This window comes from Lepisosteus oculatus, chromosome 3 (genome assembly GCF_040954835.1).
Source record: "Lepisosteus oculatus isolate fLepOcu1 chromosome 3, fLepOcu1.hap2, whole genome shotgun sequence".
In the NCBI taxonomy this organism is placed as follows: Eukaryota; Metazoa; Chordata; class Actinopteri; order Semionotiformes; family Lepisosteidae; genus Lepisosteus; species Lepisosteus oculatus.
This window is the reverse complement of record NC_090698.1, coordinates 30,358,303-30,380,983: the sequence shown is the minus strand read 5'-3', so window position 1 is coordinate 30,380,983 and position 22,681 is coordinate 30,358,303. Positions and strand designations below refer to the sequence as shown.

The 22,681-nt window shown below is 34.8% G+C and overlaps 1 protein-coding gene across 3 annotated transcripts in view; it reads left to right on the top strand.

Moving 5' to 3' along the window:
* The window catches only part of epb41l4a (erythrocyte membrane protein band 4.1 like 4A), a 129,869-nt gene that overhangs the window by 50,751 nt on the left and 56,437 nt on the right, over positions 1–22,681 (top strand). For all 3 annotated transcript variants that reach the window (XM_015337561.2, XM_015337556.2, XM_015337551.2), the window contains exon 3: positions 1,380–1,484. In XM_015337561.2, coding sequence (XP_015193047.1) covers positions 1,380–1,484 — 105 coding nt within the window. The remainder of the gene's footprint in view (positions 1–1,379; positions 1,485–22,681) is intronic.

Genomic DNA, 22,681 nt, shown 5'->3' with positions numbered 1-22,681 from the left:
TAGGAAGTCTAAATTAATACTGTAGAAGTTTTGATTATGCAGGTGACAATTTATTTTGTTTTTGTATTTGGTCAGTCATACTAAGGTGCAACCCATGCAAACATTACTAGATTTTGAAGACACAATCAGCACAAGTGCTCATTAGAATTAGACAAGAAAATCTCTTGTGCAATGTGATGTAACAAGCTGTGTTCTTTTGTAAAACACTGGGGTCGTGGTTTGCAGCAGTCAGTTGTTATAATAGTGGATTGCAATAAACAGTTTATGGGTATCATAATCATAGACAGATTGGAATCTAGGCCGAATACCATTTACTACAAAGTGGCTGCCTTCTATCCTGCATACAGTACATACAGTATGTACTTGAATCCCCTACATTAACACAATCTTTGTGAAGAGTTAAACTGTATCTCAGCTGACCTTTTGCAGGTTTTGAAGTATTTAATCTAATATCCAATTACTCATTGTTCTTAGGCAGTGTTTTGGCTTCCTTCAACCTTGCAACACTCATTATACCATATAAAAAATGAGATAATCAATACAGCTGTTGATTTAATCTTGATATATATACTTGGTAAAATCCAGAATAGTGTGATGCAATTTTTAACGTATTAATGTATGCAGCTATATTTAAGGAAATTGTTTTTAACTGTTTTTTTATTTAAATTCAAATGCTCAAACCAAACAATTTACATAATAGATCTAACCTTTCTTATGGTCTAAATGCATGAAGTTGATGCATTTATCTTTGTAAAAGACAACAAGGGGCTTTTGAATTTTTAATTTGGTTTCAAAACCTAAACTCAGACTAAATGCCAGAGCCTTTATTTTCTGAGAATTGCTTTATCACAATGTTTGGGGCAGCAGTTCACATTTCTTAAGCAGAGATCTACACAATATTTACTCAGGCATAAATGTGGAACATACAGTTGTCAGCCATATATAACAGTGATAGAGTGCAGCCAATTTTAAGTGAAGGAAATTATTTTTTATGTAGTCTTCAATAAAGCAATTCTGTGCAAAGCAGCAGGCTCTTGTAGGCACAGAAAAGAAGCAATATTTTATTTTTTTATTTCTTCAGCTTTCCCTTTCAAGACCATAGTGCTGTTTCATGATAAACTAGAAAACAAATGCTAAAGCATTTATACAAAGATTTTGAATAAATTATCTCCTCCTAGTACAGTTTCTGTACTTACAGTGTTTACAGTTAAACAAAAAGTGAATATTGTGCCAGAAACAGGTTTACTTCAGCAAGCCACCAGTCTAATAAAACAACACTTCTTTTTAAACTGAGCTGAGGACACTTTTGGTTGGTACCACACACAACACACAAAGCAGTGGTATGTTTCTAAAGAAAGCCTTTAAATTCTTTCCCACAGAAGTCAACCAAGGGGTCGGTTGTCCTGGACTACGTATTCAGTCATGTAAACCTGGCAGAGACAGATTACTTTGGACTCCGATACTGTGACAGAAGTCATCAAACGGTAAGTGAATTCAAAAGGGTGGGAGGTGGTCATAGTCCGAATGGATGTACAATTGCTGTCACATTCATATTTAAATGTATCCATTTTAAAGTTGTAAATTCCTCTGGGTTTACTTCATAGACTTGCATTTACATAACACTTAAGAGAGTTACTTTGGCTCCAGTTAAACAGCAAAATGAATCTGAGTGATTTTAGCAAGGTTGATTAGGAGCTTACTGAGCAAGATTGTACAATGTTTAGATACGCTTCTCAAGGTTAGACACTTCAGTGTTGTGAGAAGAGTTATTACCTTTGCCTGAAAGCAAATCTAAAGGTCAGACAGGGTGCAGAATTGTAGAAGCACATGACTCTGTTTCAGTTTAACTACAGAATATAATCCCCAGTATCCTTATTAACTACTGAATCATTCCATGATTGAAAAAGCTTTGTAGAGAAATACATTATTTGTATTTTGCCATTATGGTTATACTTTTCAAGTCTGCTTAAAGCAAAAAGGCTAAAATGAAATTACATTTTAAATAAAATTATGAAATACTGTAAGTATTCAATTTTTACACCTAGCACATCCTGACATATTATTTGAGAAAGTGATACTTGAAAGAGATAAAGAATAATTTCAGCGTGAATCACATTTTGTAAATTCAGTGAATGAAGAGGTCTGACTCTACTTGTCATTTATACAGTATAATCATTTTTACTTTCCATTAGATTCTTGTAAAGGTAGATACAATAATATAAGAAAGATTCCCCCAGCTTGTATCTTATTTGGTAAATCTGTCTAATTTGGTTATTTGCAATTTAAACAAGAATTCCACCAAGGCATTTCTTAAAGAAACCCAACAAGTCAGCTTCAATGATATGTCTTTGGAGTTTTAATCCAGATCCCCAAACCACTCTGTGTACAGAAGTCAGCATTAATGTTGTCCTGTTTCTAAACTTCATTTCTCTCCAGAGACCTTGTAATAAATCTTTGTTGATCTTGAGATGTCCCCTTTGAATTCCTGATTAATTTAACTATCTTCTTTTCTTATAGGGAGGGATCAGAGATAATGATTAATCAATTATTCATGTTGACTCCTTGGACTGTAAATTTGCTCTGCAAATTTCGGATCATAGACCTGTGTTATTTGATGTCTGTATCCCTCATTCTTGCATGAGATGTTTAAGCATGTTTTTTTTTAGAAATCTGAAATCTGTGAATCATTCTGTTTTCTCTAATGCTGGACTTAGCTCTCCCCTTTTACAAGATTGATGATCTTCAACAGGTGACTCTCTCAGTGTCCTTTAAGCACTGAACTTTATACTTTTTGGTATATACCTGAACTTTTCTCTTTTAAACTAAATGGATGGTAACTATACCGCTAAAATAATAATCCAAACTAGTGGTTCACACTCAGGCTTATAATTAACTCCTGCAAGTCTATAGAGCTGCTCTAGCTTCTGCCAGATCCTTACAATATATATCTTGGATACAATCAGCTCTGGACTAGGAAATCATGAAGTGCTCTTCAATTCTTTCAATCCATGAGAAACCTACAAAATCTACAATTATCCGAATCAGGCCTTAGCCTTGTAATGGATTCAGACAACTCTTTGAGCCCTAGCTTTTTAATTGACATTCCCGTTGTACCAGATGTTTCTGAATTTAGTTTAGTTAATTCAGCTAAAATTACAAAAAATATTAACAGCTGCAACACAACTTCTCGTTACCTAGATCCCATCACTACCTATTTACTGAAAGCTTGCCTGCCAGACATCTGCCTGTTACTTGTCAACAACAGTTCCTTTTCCATGAGTGTGGTGCCTACTGCTTTAAAGACAACATCAATCACTCCTATACTGAAGAAATCTTGGCTTGGATTGTGATATAATGATGAATTACAGACCTATCTCTTAATTACCATTCCTATCTAAGGTTTTAGAACATGTGGATGCACATCAATTACAGGCTTACATGAAAGCTAATGATCTGTTTGAACCCTTTCAGTCCGGTTTTGCTCTTATCATAGCGCTGAGACTGCTCTTGTCAGGATTGTGAATGATTTACTTTTGTTTCTGATATTGGCGCTATAAGTATTGTGGTGGTTTGATGGGTTTACTGAGACAATTATTAATTGGCAGTAATCACGAGGTTGTTCGTTGGGGCTTTTAGAAAATCAATTGTCAGAACAACTAACAACGCACACACACGGGTTCAATACACGAGATACATTTATTAATATAAACTGTGCACCAAACATATACTAGTCTGCCTTGATACGAGCGGCAGACCTTACTGTGAGGGTTATCAATATACAAGGTATATAATCTCGAAGAGATGCAAACACAAAGAGATACACAACAGAGAATATATGTCAATATATATCGTTCGGTTGCCAAATCGCTAATCAGTGTTATAACCCACTGTTACTCTACTCGGAAGTAAATACATTACTCATGAATTAAATTGATAACAACTTGTGTTGAGGTACAATTGAATTCTCGAGACGCAATGTAGAACATGGGGTTTACTTATCCACTGTGTTTGGATTTGGAGTTTCCCAGCACGAACACCAAACCAGCTGACAGGCTCTGTTGCAGCCTCTGTTCCAGCGGTTGTCCAATGGGCGTTGTGTCGGCGTCCTCTGGCTACCGGCCAACCAGTCGAGGTGCAGCTCGGAGTAGGACGGGCGGAGGAATCTGACTGCGGCGCGCAGGGCAGTCGTTGCTCCGAGGGGATCTACCAGCAGTCCGGCTGGCTAGTAGAAAGTCTCTATGCACAGAGTGTGACTGCGAGTCCTCACAAGTCACTCTTTTGCCTGGGAAGAAACTGGTTCGTTCGCGGTCCAGCGCTGCTTCTGAATAAGCTATTCAGGTTGTCGACGAGGGTCCAACTGTAGGCTGCCGTTGATCAAGCGGAGCATTCACGTTGGTAGAATTCTGAGTCCAAGTCCTTTTGCAGACAACAGCAGTTGTCACGTGATTGTCTCTGAGGATGCGCGAAAATGGCCAAGGAGAGCTCAGAACTGAGCTTGCGCTCCCTTTTTGATCAAGACCCAGATGTGTGCTGATTGGTTGAGAGTTTGGCGGGCATTGGAGACCCACGTGGTATTACCACGCCCTGCCAGTCCCTGATTGGTTGGTCAAGGTGAGATATAAGTCACTTACTCTTGACACTTAGGAATGCAGTCCAGATGTCCATTCGGCACTCCCTAGACTGATAGGCGCCAATGGATGACCATTGATCATAATAGCCAGGCTTAGCTAATTGCATCCCCGTCTGGGAGTTTGTTTCTTATCACAAGAAAACATCTTAAATCAACTTGCATGAATTCTTTCTCTGTGGCTGCACCACAGAGATGGAGGGTGAGATGGGGCCTCTTTTAGGAGCATACCAACGCTTAATTCTGTCTTATTAACAAGCATTGCCGCTACAGTATCCTTATGCTTCTTGATCTAAGTGCTGCTTTTGTTACACTAAATCATTCAGTTTTGCTCATTCGCTTGCAAACATTCATTATGTAAGTGGTAGTGTCTTTAACTGGTTTTCCTCTTATTTGACTGGCAGGCAACATTTTGTTTCCCTTGGTCCTCGTAAATCCCCCATGGCACCAGTCAATCACAGTGTACTGCAGGGTTCAATGTTGGGTCCATTACTTTTTATTATTGACATGCTTCTTCTTGGCCAGATTATATTCAAACATGGTCTTCAGTTTCATTGTTATGCACACTGATTGACATTACTTTCCCAGAAACTAAATAGTGACAAAACAGACATTTTGCTGGTGAGCAGCAGGTGTCATCTGGACAAGTTATAGAGCTTCACAGTAATGGTGGATGGCTTTGCTATTCATGGATTTCTTGGAGTTGCACTCGATCGTCTCCTGTCTTTTGAGTCCTACCTATAAAATTTGCTTAAGACATCCTTTTTTCATCTTAGAAATTCTGTCCCCATTAAGCAATTTCATCAATGGAATCAATGCCAAGTGCCTGATGCATGCATTTTTAACATCAAGGCTTGATTTCTACAACTCTTAACTTAATTGGCTCCATAACACTCTCTGTAGTAACTTGCGGTATGTCCAAAAGTCTAAAGCTTTACTTCTAAATTGCACCAGACATTGGCAGCATATCACTCCTACACTTAGGTCTCTATATTGGTTGCCTATAAAGTCATGTATTCAACAGAAACTCTTGTTACTGACTTTTGAGGCTTCAAGTAATCTGGCTCCATACTTCTCGGAAATCCTCCATGTTTACATTCTCTCCCATAGGCTCTGTCCAGTTAAAGCTCAACCTTTGCTCGCTGTACCTTGGGCTAAATCTCAGACTTTTTGTGATCATGCTTTTTCTATTGCTGCTCATTTGTTATGGAATGCCTTTTCTCCGATTGTTAGAGAGTCAAATTCTTTGTCTAATCAAGAATTATTTGACTCATTTATAGTCAGCTAGGTTTATAGTCTCTTTTATCTAAACTCAAAACTCACCATTTTACTAGTGTCTTTGCCCTACATTCTATCCTTTAGGTTTTTTTTTTAACTTCTGTTTTTTTTTTCATTTAATCATTTTTTACAGTGTCCAGGGATTTGGAAAGATGCTTTATGAATAAAAGTTATTATTATTATTAAATACAAAAAAAATACTGTAAGGCTGTATGCAAATATGAGTTTGGGAAGCTATTCAGTGATGCTCTTATGTTTGAAACCTTCACACTTTTTTCAAAATCTGCTTAAAAAACATAGTTTTAGAACCCATACAAGATAAATCTCACATTCAAAAGCAAAAGTTTTAATCTTTCATACAGAATTGTTTGTGAGGCTATAAAACAATAAGGATATGACGTTAGTGAGAAAAGTACATGAATATAGATGGGAAAATCACATAATGAAAAGAACTAAAGATATTTGTTCTTCTATGTATATGATAAGATTTTATGAGAGTGGCATATACAAGTTTCCCTACAGTAACTGCCATTCCCACATGTTGTCTAGCGAATCCAGATTGGACAACGATGAGGAATTATTTATTTGAGTTTGTGTATGGACTCTGCTGGGCTTTGCTGTACTTTTGTAAATGAGCTTTGTTCCTTTAACACCTGCGTATTCAGTAAGAATTACAAAACTATCCTGGATGCTTTATTTTAAAGGCTTTTATTTGTACAACCCAGAACTTTAAAAAGGAATCTACCTCTTCAGACTATTGAGGTATTTTATGGAATGTTTTTGGGTCTGAATTTAAATCAGACCACTTTGAATTTGTTCCATAGATCCCATGTGGAAAGTATATGGAATTCCAAAATAGGAGGCTGTTAACTCTTAGGGTTATTGGGATTATGGAACATTGTTGAAGCTATAACCCTTGTTTTTACAAGACATAGGTGGATGAGATCTTTAGATAAATTAACTACCAATATCCTCCTCTAATTTGCAAGTTCTTATGTTATTGTGTTCTAAATTTGGTTTCCTAATTTTGCATTCACAAAAACTAAACAATCTGTGGTATACATTGTGCACTTAAAAATATCTGTTGCTAACTGCTTAGCTTATGTAAGTTAAGTTATCGAAATTAATTAAAACATTTTAAAAATAAAATATGGTTTTATAGTGTGTAATATGATGTAATATTGTATGATAATACAATGTTAGTATTTAATTTCTCATTTGACAAACCATCACTTATTAAAAATAAATTATAAAGAGCTCATTCGTGAAGATGTGTTTTAAGAGAGATGAAAAGATGAATAGTCTTTTAGCACAGTAATTATAACTTCATTTTCCAACATTCATAGTTGGATTTAAAGCACAGGCAGTGCTACAAAAAATGTATGTTGTGAATTTATGCTTTTCTAATGCAATTTTATAGCTATTAACTATGGATGTGGTGTCTTAAGGGCACAGTTCCTTCTGAGGTTGTCAGGGGAAAAATACTTTTGGTTTTCATTTTTACTGTCTTTCTACTGTCTTGATTAAACAGTTAGTCAGCTAAGAATAAACATGCCCCTGAATGTTATTAATAGCAAATGCCATTTGAAACAGCAACCGGAAAGAAGTCTAAACTAAACTAGCATGTTTGTGCACCAGCCATTGTCATGCAAGTTTATAGGAATTAACTGAAAAATTGTATTGGCTGCATAATTACTTTGCAAATCCTTGCAAGAATATGATGTTCTCAATGGCTAAGTGAAAGGAGGTAAAAGATTACTTTTTACTCTCTACAAATATTTTATGTGGCTGTAAAATACAAAAACACAGTTTTTATTTATATTGCAGGGAAACTACACTGAAATAACAGAATAAAAGCTTGGCTCTTCTTTAAGCTAATTAGTCTTCTTAGCCAGGCAGCTAAACTGCTTACTGGCTGAGCACTTCACTCAAAATTATTTTAAGAAAACATTTCTTCCAAAACCAACTCAGCCATTCTCAGAGACTCTTCAGGAACCATTCATTTCTGAATCTCATGGTCTACAGTTGCATCTAAAAACTCACATGCAGGTGCCACAGTTACTCAGTTGGTATGTGATTTCTTTCTCCCTCTGGTGAATTTATACACAGAGGATCTGACCTCTTTTTCTAGAAGACTGATCAGGTAGATCTCATAACAGGTCAGGTGGCTCGAGGCAGTAGCTCATTCTTCATTGAATTCTCGAAATGATTAGAAAGATAAGAATCTCTATCTCTATATGAATCTACTGCCCTCCTACTCCATCTAATAACGAGCCCCCAAAGTCACACTAAACCCTAAGCCCTTCTCCAGGACTGTACATGACACAGAACAGGAGGGACTGTAAGGTGCACAAGCATTTGATGTTGCACTATTATAAAAAGGATCTTTGTATACCCTCACTGACTGAATGCCTTCTGCTGTTGCTGCTTTTGGTCTGTTTCTTTTCCAGTGGCCAGAAATACACGCCAGAAGAGAATTATTTTAAGAATTTTTCATTCTCTGCTCACAGTTTAATGAAATTGAATGTCAACTCATATGTCCCTGCACAAGAGTTGTGAACTTAGGAGGAACATAACGTGTTCATTCATGCTGTGCAGACTCAACTCAAAGTAAAATTTTCAAGTGTCACCCAAAGAATCCTGTTTTCGAATTCCGGTCAATACTCAGCCCAGGAGAAACAATGTTGAAACAATCCAATCATAGAATTTAATTTGTTTACTGTTTCAACTTTTGATATATATTTTTTACTGTATGTTACAATTTGATGAATATTAAATTAATAATAAAAAAGAAAGTAGGGCTGTTTTATAAAACAAAATTACTCAGCCGGATATATAAAAACATAGTTTATTATTATCATTTGTTGTGAATGTGATGTGCTTTTATTCAGCTTTACATCAACATTAAAATACTTTATATTTTGTTTTAATGCTTATTTCAGAAACAAAAGTAATTAGGAAACTTTTTACCTTTTCTTTACTTTTACGGTAGATTTATGGCCAGCAGCCATATTACCCTGCAACTCACAACTGGCAACCCACTGAAGCTAGGCAGGTGTGAGCCAGGTCAACACATGGATGGGAGACCTCTTGGGAAAAACTAAGGTTGTTGCTGGTGGGGCTGAAGTTATTGTCTCCCTTTCTCAATCTAACATCTGATACCTCCCCAGTACCACTATGGGCTTAAGAGAAAGTTAATGTAAAGTGAATATTTAACATACTGTATGATGAATAAAGTTAACAGAAATGTCAATATAGTATACATATTAATTTGATTTTATTGTTAGAGAATTATGTTATTTAAGATTTTTTTTTTAAATCTTAATATTTAAAAGGCCAGATAAAACACTTTGGAGTAGTCATTTGAATGAATTTGATGCATTCTGTAACTTGGCTTATAGTAAGGGGCATTAGAAACCAGGAGACATAGACGTTGTCAGGTAATGGTCCTGTGGGGTTCACAGGAATTGGAGTTCCTAAGCTAAAGGTGCATCGGTGACTATCGGGAAAGTATATTGAAGACGGAGAGTGAAAGTAAGAGGACACACCCAGTTTCCCTCTAACCTACTGCAAGGAGACAATGCACCACCAAGGCACAAAACACTTCCTTTAGCCTTACATCAGAAATCTTACGCTGAAATAGGTGCTATGCACCACAAAAAATAGATTTCAAATTTTATGAATTAAAAATAAACATAGTGTCATTAAAATTGATATATAAAACTAAATGTAGTATACACACAAAAAACTAAATTGCAATTGTTGTTTCAGGGCTTCTTTAAATTCCCTTTCTCTTTATGACCATCCTGGAAATAGCTGGTCTGGAGATTCATTCATATTATTACTTTTTCTTATTAATCTTTGTTTAATATTTGACATACTGTGATATACTGTATAAAGCTATCAGCATATTATTGCATAATATTATATTGTGGGAAACTATCTTGAAATTATGACCAAGGGACAATTTGTTAAAAAGCTAACTTGGGTTTTGGAATTAAATTCAGACCCTATAGCGTGGTAGCGCAGAATTCTACCACTGAGACACCGGTGCATCACTCTGACTGGTGTTTGGTTTTCCATTACAACACATATACCGTAGTTAAAGTAATATGTCAACACCTTCCTGAAGTAACCACAGCAAGTGACTGATTTAAAGATGCCAAAGCAGAAAATGATAATGAAGACGGTGAAATACTGTTGTGTACCTGAAATGAAATAATAGGTTAATGTCAAAACTTTGTACCTAAATCTAAAGGTAGCCTAATAAAATTGTTGTTTTTTATATTATATAAAATAATAAAATATTATGAGTTAAATTTTACTTAACTGTTGTTCAATGCAACTTCACTCCGCTTTAATTGGTTAGAACATGACATGTCACAATTCCACAAGGAATTTGGGGTAATTCCTTTCCCTTGAAGTCTCGTCTGATGTCGGATGGACTAACGTGAAGGCACATAAAGGGCTCATGGGGGGCCCTTGTGAGCTCCCCTGTGAAACATAGAAAAGAGACTCCTCAAACCCTCGCAGACCCTTGCGGGTTTGCCAGGAGGCTATGAGACCGCAAATTTGGATATTGTGACATGGCCTAAGAAACACATCTAAGACTTTTTGTTAAGATTCATATGATCAAATATTTTTTTCATAATTAAAAAAACAGCAGATAATCATTTCATTACTAATAATCAGGTTGCTAGAGCTATCATTTAGTCACGTCGTATGATTTAAGCAGTGATATAGAAACATCAGAATATATTTAATGCTTCATTTATTTGCTAATTTATTAATTTTCTAAAAGGTAGTCTTGTTCCATATAAAGAGTCATAAATTACTGATATGACAGAAAATTATATATTTTTCAACACATTTAGGACTTCACATTAAATGCAGTCCTGCTAAACCAGGCCTTTAGTTGTTCCAGACCTTATTCACATTGTTATTACCATAAATCGTCTACATTATTCTTCTCTATATAGATAATGAACTATAGAAGACATGAAATTGCCAAAATGTCACACAAGAGTCTTCAGCTGCTTCTGCTGAATATTATTTTCATTGACATATTCTGTTGGGTAAGGTGTGATGCATGTGTGCAGTTGACAGTGAAGGCTGACTGGGTGTGCCCATATTCATTGAACTATAAATACCACAACTGTTAGAGAACCTCCTCCTATTCTCTCATCTCATAACAAGCAGTAATCAGTATTCTGCGCTGGCTGAGGAAATTGAAGGTCAGGTATCTGAGTATACTTCTTACACCTGTCCTTACTTGTCTGGCCATTACTTTATTTTGCATTTTAGTCTTATGAAATTTTCAAATGTTTACACAGAGCATGCCTTCTATTAAATCACCCTCATTGAACCTTTGATATTTAAGAGAAAGGGAGCTTTTTATCTCATGTAACCTTAAGTGAAAGATCATTCCATCACAGGAAGCTGCCCTCACATAGGGATTTATGATACAATGAATTCTGCTGCTCTGAGCTTGTAAATTTAATGGAACAGAACCTTGTGAAGTGGTAGGAATTTCATACCTAGAAAAATACATCATATCTTCCTGATGGAAAAACTACAGATCAGCATGTCCTAGTTTTCATATGTATATTTTAAATTTGACAAAGAGATCTAATTGTAGGGTGGTTTTGCATAGGTGCCTGAGGAAAATGTATAAACCTAAGCTGGAAGAATTGCAAGTGAAATAAACATCAAAGTAGTCATTGTCCACTGTATGTAGACATCATTACCTTTGGTCATACATGTTTGAATCATACTATTAAGGTAGGATTTATCTTTGTGTTTTAAAATATAGTAAACATATATCATACAGAATTAACATTGGAGCACTGAAATACATGAAAGATGAGAAGTGATCAGAAACTTTTTAAAAGTGTTCTTTTATTATTGTTCTGCTCCTTGTTATCAATACAAGCACTTACACTGAAGATCCATTTTTAATAGGCAGTATTGCATAAAGGCAGTCATTTGTAAATCTTATAAAGATATTCAAAAATTATTATCTACTTTAAGGCATCCCCATAGTTAATTTGTTCTTTAAATTTACCTCCATAATGTGTGATGTTCTATAAATAATGTTCTATAAATCATATATGAGATGTACATTATTCTCAAACATGTTTAAATACTGTTATCAGAGCACTTCCTTCCCAGCAAAACTCTCAGTTGAAAGCATGTTTTAACAACAAAATTTCTGATCTCTCTAAGCTTTTGGTCAATTTAATTTATGCAACATAAATTGAAGGACTTAGTAATGTGGTATATAACCATATCAGTAGTTGCTTGAATTTAAACCTTATTTAAGAAATATTTTTCTAGTGACTGTATATTATGAAGATTTTTTTAAAAAGCATTAGGTTTTTTTTTTCTCAGCATAGAGTAAACAGGCAAATTAGTTGCTTTCAAGCAGCTAAAATAATTAAAAACAGGTGTAAGACATTATGCTTGACAGGTCCACGTAGACAAAATCTAGGGAAGCAAGTTAAGGTTGTGATCGTATCAGCGTGTTGTAACGGAGCAAGTGTGTCTTTTAGCCATCTGTGATGTGGTCTGTGCAACTTACAGACTAGTCAAAGGAAAATGTGCAAAAGGTGGAGAGACTAAGTTCTGCTGTTGCTGTATGTCATTACTTTTCTCTGTGTAAAACATTCAGCACATAGAATCTTAATGTCTAATCAGCTAGTTGTATAGTAGAATACTCAAGAGTTATGTTTAGGGCAGGGAAAAGAATAGTAATGTTTCCTATACTATAGGTTAAAAGGGAAGCAAAATTGGTTAAAGATTAGGTTTACAGGGGATATTCCCTGTAAGTGGAACCAAATTAAACTGTATGTGTTGAACCTGTATGGTTGCTATGGTAGGAAAGCTGTGAATGTTGCATAACACTGATCATAAGGGTTTCCACTTGTTAATATTCCCAAGTAAGTAAATCAATAAATAATGCTTAAATCACTGAATTGATGGTTTTATACAATGCTTATCAAATTCTTATTTTCTTTGTCAAGACAGTGTCTCAATATTATACATCAGAGTTTTTAAAAATTCTACTCCAGTGAATTCTACTTTAGGGTTTTGCATGTAAAACCCTGCAGTACATAAAAAAACTCACAAAACAATGTTACTCAGCAAAGGCTCCAATTGCATGAATTAAGTCGTGAATTTTTGAGTTGTTGAGAATTACTAAAATAGATAAAATGACAATCATATATTTTACTACCATGTCTTACATAAGAACAGAGATGAGACGTAATTGTATCACTATTCACGGTGGTCCCTTAAGTTAGTACATACATTAGACAACCTAAAGCTTGTCCTGCATCTATAACACGTTAGTGATGCATAAGATTTCAACATACTGGATATGACATACGAGTGAAGAAATGAATAAAATAATGCTAAGGGTGTCAATATATTTTACTGACATATACCCTGTAACATAGAGAATAGAACGGAGATCAGAATCAGAGCTCTGGTAAGCTGATAGCTTGAGCCCTACTTCAGGGTGCAAGCAAACCTGGGAAGCAACCCCATCGTCTCAGTGCTCTGCATGGACACCTTGCAAAAAGAACAGTAATATGCAGCACTGTAATTTAATTATCCTACAGTATGAATGCTGTAGCACAAAGACTGTTTTGCTTCTCAACTCTAAAGTTAAATGACAAAGTGTAATAAGAGTTACACAATTTATTCTGCCTTTTCAATCGTATATTACTTCTGGCATGTGGATTATCTTTCCTTATATATTATAATCACTTCCATGAATTTTCTCTCTAGCTATTGTGTGGTCTTATTCATAAGGTGCCAGCTTATCTCCCTAGCAGAATTTGGGATGCTGCTGGCAGTGTGACTGCAGGTGTTCCACGATCTCAAGTTATTAAATGTGGCATCTCAGAATTGCCAATGATTTTCATATCTGAATGTTGAAGTACTCCCTAGGTAGGTGAGTGTTGTTTTAAGATAATAGGTGTTATCACAACATTTTTCATTCCTCTTTACAGTCATGGTAATAAAACGATAATTTCTAGCATTGTACTTGCAACATGTACAGTATGTAGATTAGTTGAACTGAAAATGAACAATCGTACTGATTGTTACAAACTAAAAATGTATAAGTACTATCTTATGTAAAAATCCTGAGTGCATCTAGTATGTAAGGCTGTAAAACACAATTTGTACATTATTTTTGATTATGTGATACAGAAAGCTAGATGGAACCTGCTGAGTGTCCATATAACAAAGGAAGAAAGCTGTTTTGTTCTCCAGCTGTCCATTTAACACCCACATTTTTTCAATTTAATTTAGTTGTATGTCTAAATAAAGCAACTGTATCCTGATTAATTGAATATTACAAATGTATCAATTAATTTGGAAAGCACTGCACATTCCAAAAGCAGACAGCTGCTAATATACACAACAGCATGTTTTATCATTAAAGAAACTATCAGCTTTGTTAAAATTGTTTATTTTTATTATACCAAGAATATGTAACAAACTACATTCCCATAGTCATACCTATATTTTTGTTTTCATATTTCTTTTTTCAAAATGAAAAGAAAAATATGTTAAATGGTAATTGCTTGGATATATTCTAGATGATGTCTAGATGTATTGGCAACAGTGGATCTTTCTCTGTACAAGCAAGAGACAGTATGGTATCGAAAGGCATCTTAAATCCCTTTAAAATACAAGTAATTATCTCCTAAAGGAATAAAAAGGGGAACAGGTCATTTGCAAAGAAATAGTTTGATGTTTCTGCACAAAGAAATAGAAATGAAGACAACATTGAAAAAAAAACGTTTACCATGAAATGTACTATGGTAGTGGCAAATCTTTATAAAAATGTAAAGAGTAAAGAATTGTCCTTTATTCAAATGTACCAGAAAAAATGTTTCTGAAGGACACTTATGTCAAAAAAGGTGTTTTCCTGGAGTAGTTGTGTTTTTTATGTCCTTGATAGACTAATAAAAGAAGTAATTTGTCCTCCTTCCAGTCATTTGTAGATGGCAACAACTACATGTTGTGAATGACATTCTGGCATGTAATTTCTAATTTGCAGTGTATAATTAATGTCAAGGATAGTACATTTATCAAGTGATTTTAACTACAATTAATTATTTTGTTTAAATTTTGTAATCTTGGACAAGTTTGATAACATGATAATATAAATCTGTTGTAATGATAAGTGCTAGCTGTAATGCCATTACATAACAATATAAAAAGTATACTTCATGAGACGTTTTATAAAGGTGGTGAAAATGCTTTTATATGAAGTAGCAATCATGTTAAGCATACTCGCTCATTAAAAGGAAATTGAATTTTAAAGTTTGTTGAGAATTGCATTCTTTCAGTTGAATATTGTCTCCCATCTCACAGTTTGAAATAAAAAAATAGAAAAAAGTCAGTGATGAGTACTTTCTAGATCTCTTATTGTATTTTTCTGGCAAATCTTCTGGAACTGGCAGTGCTGACTCGATTGCATCTATTAGACTTGCATCTAATGAGTATGTAACAGGTTGAACAATGACAACAGCACAAGCCTTTAAAAATGCCACCATAGTAGCACTCTTTTATCTTTAACAGAAAAAATATGAAGAGAAAAAACTCATGTTTCACAACTTTCTCCTCAAAAGCTGCTTTCACCGTAGCACATCTGCCTAGTTAGTTTCCTCTTTACTTGCACTATCAGTGTCCTGGCTGCTTTCCTGACTCTCTAGCAGAGCCCTGGTGAGTGGCTTGTCATCAACTCAGCTTCCACACCTCATGTACTGAAGAGAACAGCAATGCTTACGGTATATAGGGAGAATCATAGCTGTCACCTGTTAGGGCAGTAACTAGTGGCAGCTGTGGGTATCCCAGGCAAATAATAGCTGATGTCCTGTCACAAAGCTCTATGGACCTTTCCATTTGGTATTTATGACAAAAACAATCCTGAAACAGCCTTTTTTGAGGTAAATGATTTACTAATGGATTCTGATTCTGTGTAACTTAATATTCTCCTCTTTTGGGACTTAACATAAGAAAGGTTTCAAATGTGAAGTCAAAATCTGGCTCATCTAGCCCATTTGGTAGTTAACAAATAATTAATTTATAATTATTTAATTATAAATTCATTTATCCAAGGATCTCATCCAGCCATTTCTTAAAAGAAGCCAGGGTATCGGCTTCATTAACTTGCCTGAGTAGCTTGTTCCATACTCGCACAATCCTTTCGGTAAAGAAGTGCCTCTTCTTCTCAGTTTTAAATGTGTATTCATGTAGTTTCGACTTGTGGCCTTTGGTTCGTGCTTCACAGTTGATAAGAAATGTGCTGGGTAGAATTTGTTACTGATTTTGAATATTTGTGTCAAGTCCCCTTGTTGTGTACTCTATTCAGAACTTAAAGGTTCCTGTAGCCTATCAATGAGGACTTTTACCTAGAATGTATTGAGTTGCAGTTCTGTGGATAGATTCAAGAGCAGAAATATCTTTACTAAAATGTAGTGGCCAAAATTAAGCACAATGTTCTAAATGAAGCCCTCCTAATGTGTTATACAATTTTAACATACTGTAACATCCTTTGATTCGAATTCTACCCTTTTAACTAACACATGGTCTAAATCTTTTTGAATATCATTAGTTGCTTCTACGGTGTTTGCTAATGCTCTTAATTTGGTATAACCTGCAAATTTGGCTAGTTTACTACCTATACTAGAATCAAGATTATTTATAAGATAAATTAAAAAAAGAGACGTAATTCTATTATGGATCACTGCTGCACTTCATTAATTACTGTACATCTCAGTGTGACTATTTACCCCTTATCTATTCTCCTTTTTTTCTATTTAATATTCAATTCTCAATCCAAATACTCCTGTTTCTTTGACACCTTACTGCCTGTAATTTGAGAATTAATACATTTTGAAAAGCATTATGAAAATCTAAATGCACCTTATCATATGCCATAGGTGTTAAAGCGCACCTTTGGATACTGTCAAACAAGTTATCAAACTGGAACGCATTGAAATTGATCTACAGTAGGGACAGTTTCCTTCATTGTTTTGGCAGCTATTTGGGTAAAAGAAGCCAACTCATACTATACACCTTGGCTCCTTATAAATTTGATGTTGTCTCACAACATGGTTTTGGGTTGGAATCTTTATTATTTAGTCATTTGAATTCTTCTTTTTGGCCAGGTTATTCATCATTGTGTTCTTGGGTTCTGCTCCTGATGATGCTCAGATTTACATACAGACCAAATCTATTATTTTTTTGAGGTGCCTTTTAATAAAGGTTTGATGTAACAGAACATTCTTGAGTCAAACTGTGGCAAGACTTAAGTTATGCTCCCTATAGTAGTTCCAAACATTACCTTTGCAAAGTATCTTCAGTGTTGGTTCTGAAACTGAATCCTTAATCAAATAGGAAACCTTAGTGTTACTTTTGACACTGTGTTGTCATTTGAAGCTCATTTTAGGAACATAAGAAAGTTATTTTTTTTTCCATCTGTATGGGAAAATATTGACAAAAAAAGCCCTTAGTCTTTCTGAAAAACGTTTGAAATATTGATACATGCCATGAATTAATCAAGATTAGATTACTGTAAAGTCTTACCTTCTGGATTTTCCACGAAATTACTTCAATATGTCCAATACGTTCAATATGTAGATCATGTACTCCTAAAATCTACTGTAAATCAACATATACATTCCATACATTCAGCATGTACTGTACATTCCTTAGTAAATTGAACTGGTTTCTTTCAAAATTAAGCACTAATTTTTAAGTTTCTCATGCTCATTTAAAAGGCACTTAATGGTCACACTCTAGGCTATTTTTAGAACTTTATTGCACAAATATATTAGGACAGTTAACCTGAGATTTCTTACACTACTATGGACCAGAATCCACACAAAGGTTTTAGAACCTTCCCTTGTGCTGTCACAGCCACCAACCTTTAAAATTATTTGGTACTTGACTTGAAAATATAGAAAACCTATTAAATTATTGAAAACTTTGTTAAAACTATATGTGTTGCATCTTTGTTGCAAATAGTCATTAGAATTAAGACAAATTAATTTCATCCACTTTTGCTGAAATTTCATAGGCTTTGTTTCAGTTCTGGGGTCAGCTTCCTCACCATCATTGAGCTCGTTGATATATTGCTTTCTGTTAAATCATTAAGTACAGATACAGGGGGCTGTTTTTGCAGTACCAATTTTCTTAATTTGAAATTTATCCATTAATGAAATACATACAGTATATTGTTTGTTGGCAGTGGGTGTCCGGCATAGACTCCTTTTGAGATCAAACATCACGTATGATTCACAGATAAGTCAAAATTTACAGTCAGAAAAGTTGTTTAGCATTGTGAATGCACAATCCAATTCTAACCTCCCAGACGTAAAGTCAAATTGTATTCACCAATAGTGATTTCCCTCCCACTAAACAAGGTGGCTTGTGAGGCCAGAGTACATTAAAACACATGATGGCCTATAACTACAAGTCAAGGAGGCTCTATTTAACAAAAACTCAACTCCCTTACACAACACTTCAACAACCTAACACCACCTAGCACATCTTTTGTAACCCAAGCAAAGTAATTTCTCTCATGCGAGAATGTGGTTTGGTAACGCTTGAACAATTATATTAGTAAGTATTTCCCATCAAGTGTATCTATTTGCAATTATTAGTGGCTTTAGTGGCCTCTTATGACAAGTAAACCGTAACAAAAATCTTTACCACAGTTGGTTTGCCACACCCCATCTTAAGAATAATATGATTGGAAATACTGGGGGTGCTTGACCACAGACACCCCCGAGCTGGTACCTATTTGTACATTGCCTGTGAAACTCATTGCCTAAGACCTTTAGAGACACATTTAAAACTTGCTTAAAGACATAGAGTGATGTACAATTTAATTTTTCCCCTAGTTATTAAATCAACTTATGCTTTTTTTTATTTGTTTAATCTATAACCTCTTTATCTGTTTCATTAATAGACTGACAACAGTCTGTCTAGTTTTATACATTTTCTTATTTCAATAATGTGATGAAGCTGCACAACTGCAGGCGGATATTAAGAAACGTGGCATCTCTATTTTGTTTGGACAAATATGCCATTCACTGAATATTAGCTTTCGCTGAAACACACCAACTGGAGTATTGTATTGTAATTAATACTGTACAAATAAGATAAGATTACAAATCAGATTAACTTATTTCAATGCATTCGTGCATAATTTTCTTTTCATTTTGACTGGCATTTAGCAAAGAAACAAATACATTATGAAAAAAGCTTAAAAGGCTTAACAGTTTTTGTTTGTTTTTCCCTAAAGGTGTACAAACATAAAGTTGTACAAAACTCACATTATTTTATCTAACAAAAGGGTAAATAAGCATGAAAGCTCACTACCCCTTTGACTTATGATGATACCATAAATATGATTACAGTGCTTCAGTGAACAACTTACACACTTTTTCCATTATGACTGAGAAACTGTCTTGTGCCAGTGCTTAGGTTAGTTAACCAGGTCTTACTAAGTATACTACTTACTATACAAAAAGTTAGCACTTGTTAGCACAAGTGCTAGCAAAATACCTTAGTCCCCTAAGAGTTGTTATCTTGATTACACATTTTATTGTATCTAAACTTTTATAGTATGTATATACAGTAGCATGTGGTGCTGGTATGGGGTAAGGTTGTTATTTGGTTAATTGCTGTTTGACTTTAGAGGACTGAAATTACTCTCTACTGCGATAATCTTATAGACTGTCATGAGGAAAGAAAATTTCTTTACTTGGTCATAATACAGGGTAGCATGGTGGTTCAGTGATTAGCATTGCTGAGCAAGTGAGGCAAAATGCTGTTCTTATTAATGTCATAGCGGATGATTTAGTGTGGAGATATTTTAAAGGATGTCATGTTTAAGCAACACAACAAAAAATAGGCTAATATGAATATACAAAATAAAACATATAATAGAAATTACACAGGAATATAAGGATGTTAGAGCAAAAGAAGTAAAATAAAATTGTGAAACCCAAAGCTTAGACCTCTGGGTTTAGCACTGATAGTGGAAATGCTTTTCTTCCTTGTGAACAAAAATATTTTACTACACAATCGAAACAATACATTCTACAATCTACAGGTGTAATCCCATAACAGAAGTACCAAAGAAGGTGAATGCTTCATGGTTAGAAGCAAAAAGGTTAGTTTCAAAAAAGAAAAATCAAAAGACTGATGATGTACAGTATCTACAGTACTGTAGTACTTACTGTATATTAAAAAAATTAATGAGTACAGTCCATAAGTGGGTGAAATGGCTACAGAAATTTGAACTTCTGAGTCAATGTTGCTAATAAAAAACTGACTACTGATGCTAGTGTTTCACAGATCTCTGATCTATTCATATACTTTGCTCTAGGCAATAATGGTAGATGTAGTCATCTGTATTTTTTCTTGTCTATAACAATCCACCTTATCACAGTTGCCTAATCAAATGAAGCTTTGAGCAGTTTAAGAAAGTTCAATTTACAGAGTGGAGTGGAGCCTAATATTGCTTTATGAATTATTTCTAAGTTACTTAGTTACTAATAAGACAGATCTGATTTTTGCCAAATTAACAAACAGTAGGGTAGTAGTGATTTAAACAGTTTACATCCTGACAATTATTTATTAAACGGGTTGTAGAAGGGCAGGTGGGAGTTAAATCCAAAATGTTGGTTGATAAAGACCTGGCAAGATCAACATTGGCTTAAAGAATCCATTTATTTTACAGTAATATCTTCCTCTTTGAGCAGATTAAATTTTATCTGACGGTAAATAAGATGAAAGTATTTTACTTAACAGTCATGATACAGTATGTACCTGCCCCTTCACTGTCTTGAGTGAAATCATCTTTTTTGTTTACAGATACATCTTAATGTGTGGTTGCTATATAATTTAATGGATTTAGAAGACTATTATATGCTATTATCCAGATTGCCAAAAAAGACATATTACTAGTTTAAGAATTTATGGGATATACCTTCTGAGTCACTGTACAGTAGTCTTATTAAAAAAATGTTCTAAAACTTAAAGACTTTGTTTGACTATTATGGTAAAATAAGGCCACCCTGTTTTGCTTTGTTAGTGATAAGGCTGGAGGTAATGAGTTAGAAAATGATCTCTTTTGGCAATGGATAGAAGCATCTAAAAAGCAGAGAGATGAGACTTGGAAAATATTCTATTGGAGTTACTTTCTCAGATCAGATTGAATATTACAAAACAGTACACAAGGCAGAATTTTGAAATTGTAGGTATACTGTGTTTAGACAGAAACTTGAGCAGATGGGGATGTTTTCCCAATTCCTTTCAAGTGTGTGCCTCCCTAATAAAAATCAGTGTTACTCCTCACATACATTTTTTATTTCAGTGATCTACTGTGTGTACCTCTGCTGGTACCGGAAAGGAAAGAAACTACATTTTTTGAAATTCCAGTGAAGGGAAAGCAACTGTGTACACATATTAAATTGACCAGTTTGCATCATAAAATGTCAGCCGGGGCTTAGCACTAACAAAGTTCAAATTGTATTTCTACTCCTTTGTTTTATGAACACTAGTTTAATTCCTGTGTCACGGTGTCCATTTAAAGAAAGTCAGGTTTCTCCTTCTAGACAGGGTTTCTTTTAAACTGGTATTTATAATTTATTGGTATATTTATATATCGCAATTTGTGCCCTTAATTATGTACTTCGTTTCAATGTGGTGTTCAATGGAAAGACTTACAAAATGCTAGAAGACCTGGCATTATCACCTCTACTTTTTTCCATTCTCAGAAACTACTAACAATTAATCCTCCTTTCTCTTTTCAACATTGGAACAAAGGAATAAATATTCTAGCATAAATTTTTAATGAGGATGGTCTCTGTTCTTTAGGTTCTTGCCGTCTCAATTTGAGCTACCTGGCTCCTTTATCTATTTTTACTTATATCAACATTCTGCAAAGCATGCCTGTGGCATCCCCTGGGCGGCAATATTGTGTGCACACCCACTGCATAATCTGCTAGATTGTAAGGGCAAACAAAAGGATTGGCTTCCTTTATTTATGCTTTCTATTACAGACTTCATTCAAGCCAGCCTTTAGCAGTTTTTACTGCTTGGAATAGGAATTTGAATATTTCTGATAAGGAGGTTTCCTGGCAAAATCTAGGATAATACCCTGTTGTCTAGTATCTCAGACAAATGATTATTTTGATTTTCTTATTGAAGATGTTTACTTATAGATGTTATTATATTATAACTTGTCCCTAGTCACTCATGCACAAAGTTCTGTCCAGATGTAACCCTGGCATTTCCTCCCCCGGAATCATTGGATCCTGGTTTTGATATTATTTATATTGAGATCTCTATTTCTCTATACCTTGGATCCAAGATGGGGGGGGGGGGGGTGGACAGTGAGGTTATGGTATGTTTTGCACATGCAGATGTCAGATCTTTTGACTGTACTTGTATTATGGCTGTCTGGCTTCTTTTAGAGTCCATTTGGTGGGAATTCCAGAGGGCCATGTTATGCGCAGTGGCTGAAGGGGAGTGTTGTAAAGGAAAAATAGTTGGATGCAAAAAAGCACGTGTGTTTGTATATGCATGATAACATAGTGTACCTGTGTATCTGTTTTGTATTAATGACTAACATGTAATAAGCAATTTATAGACCCCTAGTTTGAAAAACATGCAATTGGCACAGAAGAATGGAGACATTTCATGACAATAAAAATACAATAAAAGGACATGTTAGTGGAC